At 44.5% G+C, this 2,968-nt stretch overlaps 1 protein-coding gene across 1 annotated transcript in view; it reads left to right on the forward strand.

The window, feature by feature from the left end:
* The first annotated feature begins 107 nt into the window (after positions 1-107).
* rnf175 (ring finger protein 175) overlaps positions 108-2,968 on the forward strand; it is a 9,941-nt gene continuing 7,080 nt past the window's right edge. The window contains exons 1-3 of the mRNA XM_015370868.1: positions 108-219; positions 535-572; positions 642-783. Of these exons, the coding sequence (XP_015226354.1) occupies positions 199-219; positions 535-572; positions 642-783 (201 nt within the window). The 5' untranslated portion in view covers positions 108-198. The remainder of the gene's footprint in view (positions 220-534; positions 573-641; positions 784-2,968) is intronic.

Below are 2,968 nucleotides of genomic sequence, written 5' to 3' on the forward strand. Positions count from 1 at the left end.
AATGTATTTTACCTCCTTTTTCTCTAATAAACAAAAAATAACTTCTGTACATTTTGATTTTTGAAAGACTCCAGTACGTTTAAAGGGGAATAATGCATCGCGGTTCAGATTGTGCCTCATGGGATTCCGTACTCTCGCCTCGTAGCCGTTAGCGCCGCCCCGACCGGTTGGTCTGCAGCAGGAGGGCAGAGAAAGGCGATGGCAGGTGTTCATCCTCAGGTATGTGGTCAGTTAACGGCAGATGAATATTATCTGTTAGTCTGACAGCTAAATAAGTCATTATTTCACTTTAAAATCGGAAATGAACGGGGCTAACTTTAAGAAAGCTAAGCGGCTAATTAGCTGACGCTGCTGGTAATTTGACGTGGCATTATTACAGAGGCGTTATTACAGATGTTTTAAACATCTTCTAATCGCCTCCTTTCAGATTTCATTAATGGTTTCCAGCTGTTTTTCCACCCCAGCAGCTGGATCGCGTTAACCTAGATTTGAGAGGAAAAGCTCCCAGCAGCTGCTATTTCTGTCTGATTTCAGGACGACCTGCTGAAGATGAGCCACAGGGAGAACTGGAGGTGAGCGACGGGCAGCTCCTGCTTCCTCTGAGCTTCAATCAGCAGCTCTGACCCTCTTCCTCTCTGCAGGATGCAGCATGAGCGGCTGCACGTGAAGCACCGGGGTCATGAGGCCATGCATGCAGAGATGGTGCTGATCCTGATCGCCACGCTGGTGGTGGCTCAGATAGTCCTGGTGCAGTGGAAGCAGAGGCATCACCGGTCCTACAATGTGAGCAAAGAAGGCTTTGATTTCCCCTCTGATCAGACTCAAGGCCAGCCTCAGAATACTGCAGCTGCTTTGTCTCTAAAACTGGCAAATTCTTTTTACTACTTTAACTGCTAAATCTTTTTGGTTTAACAACCTAAACTCTTTAAATGGAAAAATATTATCTAATTTGTTGAAATTGGACAAGTATTGATAATAAAAAGTGGTGTCAAAAGTGCACACATTTGTTACGTAAGTAGAAGTATAGATACTGCAGATTAAAATCACTCGGTCATTCTTAGGCATAGCTTTACTTGCATTTACATTAATTAATGCCAGAGATTATGCTACAGCAGAAGCATGAATTGATCCCGAGTCTGGGACTATTTACACCGTTTAATGGCAACAAGGACAATATAAAGACTACAAACTCCGTCAGTTATCGCCTAAATAGCGCTGATTTAGCTGTCCTGCATTACGGCGCCAGGTAGGGGTGTAATAATAATCGTTTTGTATCGATGCATCGACACGTCCGCAAGAGAATCGATTCATGTTTTTTTTTTCCCTCCGGTCTATTTTTATCCATTTTGCTCCTGGACGTAATTTTCCTCCCGTGCTGCAGTGGCGCTAAACCTATTTAGCCCTCCTGCCTCGCTTCCTGGTTATACTCTTACAGCAGTGTGTTGCAGTGAGCTTGACACAGACATTTTTGATTTATGCTCAATATTTAAGCGTGGTCTGTGCTACACACTGTGGGTCTAGATACGACCGAGGCGGCGAGGAAGTGGGGGCGAGTTTAGTCCGACGACGGAGGGACATGAGGGCCAAAAAGAGCGGAGATCCAGGTGGAAAAAGGGTCCCAGCGTTTTCGCGCACCTCGCTCTTCTAGCGGGTCAAACTTCACGAGTTGTTTTCCGCAATTTCGGTCACAAAAACAAAGCAAGCTGGCCTCCTGTCTGCGGCACTGTCTCCGGTCAGCTACAATCTGGGAGAGGTGCAGCGGAGCGTCTGTGGAGGGGGCGGGGACGTCTGGAGCCGAGGTATTGAATTGCACTCATTGCACTAATTTTGTGCAGTATTTTTTGATTCAAGGCCTTTCAGAATCTGTAACACAGGGGTATTATTATTTTTCAGTGAACGAGGTTTTAATAGGAATAGGTAGAGTGCAACTTTTCTACTTCTGTTATTTTTTGCTGTTTGTAAAAAAAGAAAAAGCATAACGATATTACAGCTTTCATTTATTTATGTCAAATTTGAAACATTGTCTAACCTGTAATGTGTAAAAAAAAAAATCGAATCGTATCGTGGTGTTTTCTTGAGTATCGAAAATAATCGAATCGCCATGATGGGTGTGATTTACACCCCTAAGGCCACGGTGCCTGTGGTAAGCAGGGCGATGGGAAAGAAGGAGATAACGATGGAAAAAAGAGAGCAGAGAAAGTTTGGACTGCTGGAAAAAGCGCAGTGAACTGGTGAAAGCAGGATTCTCCACCATGAATATAATAAAAAATAAATCTGGATCCAGGCTCAAAATGAGCTCCTTGATATGTGCTTGAGAATGGCTTAGTCTCCATTCAAACCCAGGCTTAAAGCCTTGCAGGGCGGAATAAAGCCCACTGCCAACATTAAGACAGAAAAAAGAAAAATAAACGGTCAGTTCAGGTGTTTTAGAACAACCTGAAAGTCAGGAAATGGTCTATATACAGAACTGTGAAAGATTGTTTCAAAAAGCACTTTAGATTTTAAAATGGAAAAACGTTCTATTTTCTGTTTTTGCGACTATAAGGTGCATATAAACGTCTTTTTTTTACCTCAAAATGTGCGGCGCGCCCTATGGTGCGGCGCGCCCTATGTGTGTTGTTACTGCGGATGTTGAGACCACCATGAGAACGTTAAAGGGGGAAGTGTGGGCGTGGATTGTGTATAAAAGAACAGGTATGTGCTTTATGCAGAACTCCTGAAAGAGTGGCTGAGGGAGGTGTATGTGAGGAGACCAGGTGGTTTTTTCCACGCATCACCATCGCTGTTAATCTGTGACTCCATGCGTGCCCATCTCACAGCCAATGTGAAAAACAAGGTGAAACAAATGAACGCTGTGCTCGCCGTTATCCCGGGGGGTCTGACAAAGGAACTACAACCGCTCGACATCGGCGTGAACCGGCCGTTCAAATTAAGGCTGCGAGCGGCATGGGAGTGATGGATGACAGAC

The sequence above is a fragment of the Cyprinodon variegatus genome, unplaced genomic scaffold (genome assembly GCF_000732505.1).
Source record: "Cyprinodon variegatus isolate N-32 unplaced genomic scaffold, C_variegatus-1.0 Scaffold49, whole genome shotgun sequence".
NCBI lineage: Eukaryota > Metazoa > Chordata > Actinopteri > Cyprinodontiformes > Cyprinodontidae > Cyprinodon > Cyprinodon variegatus.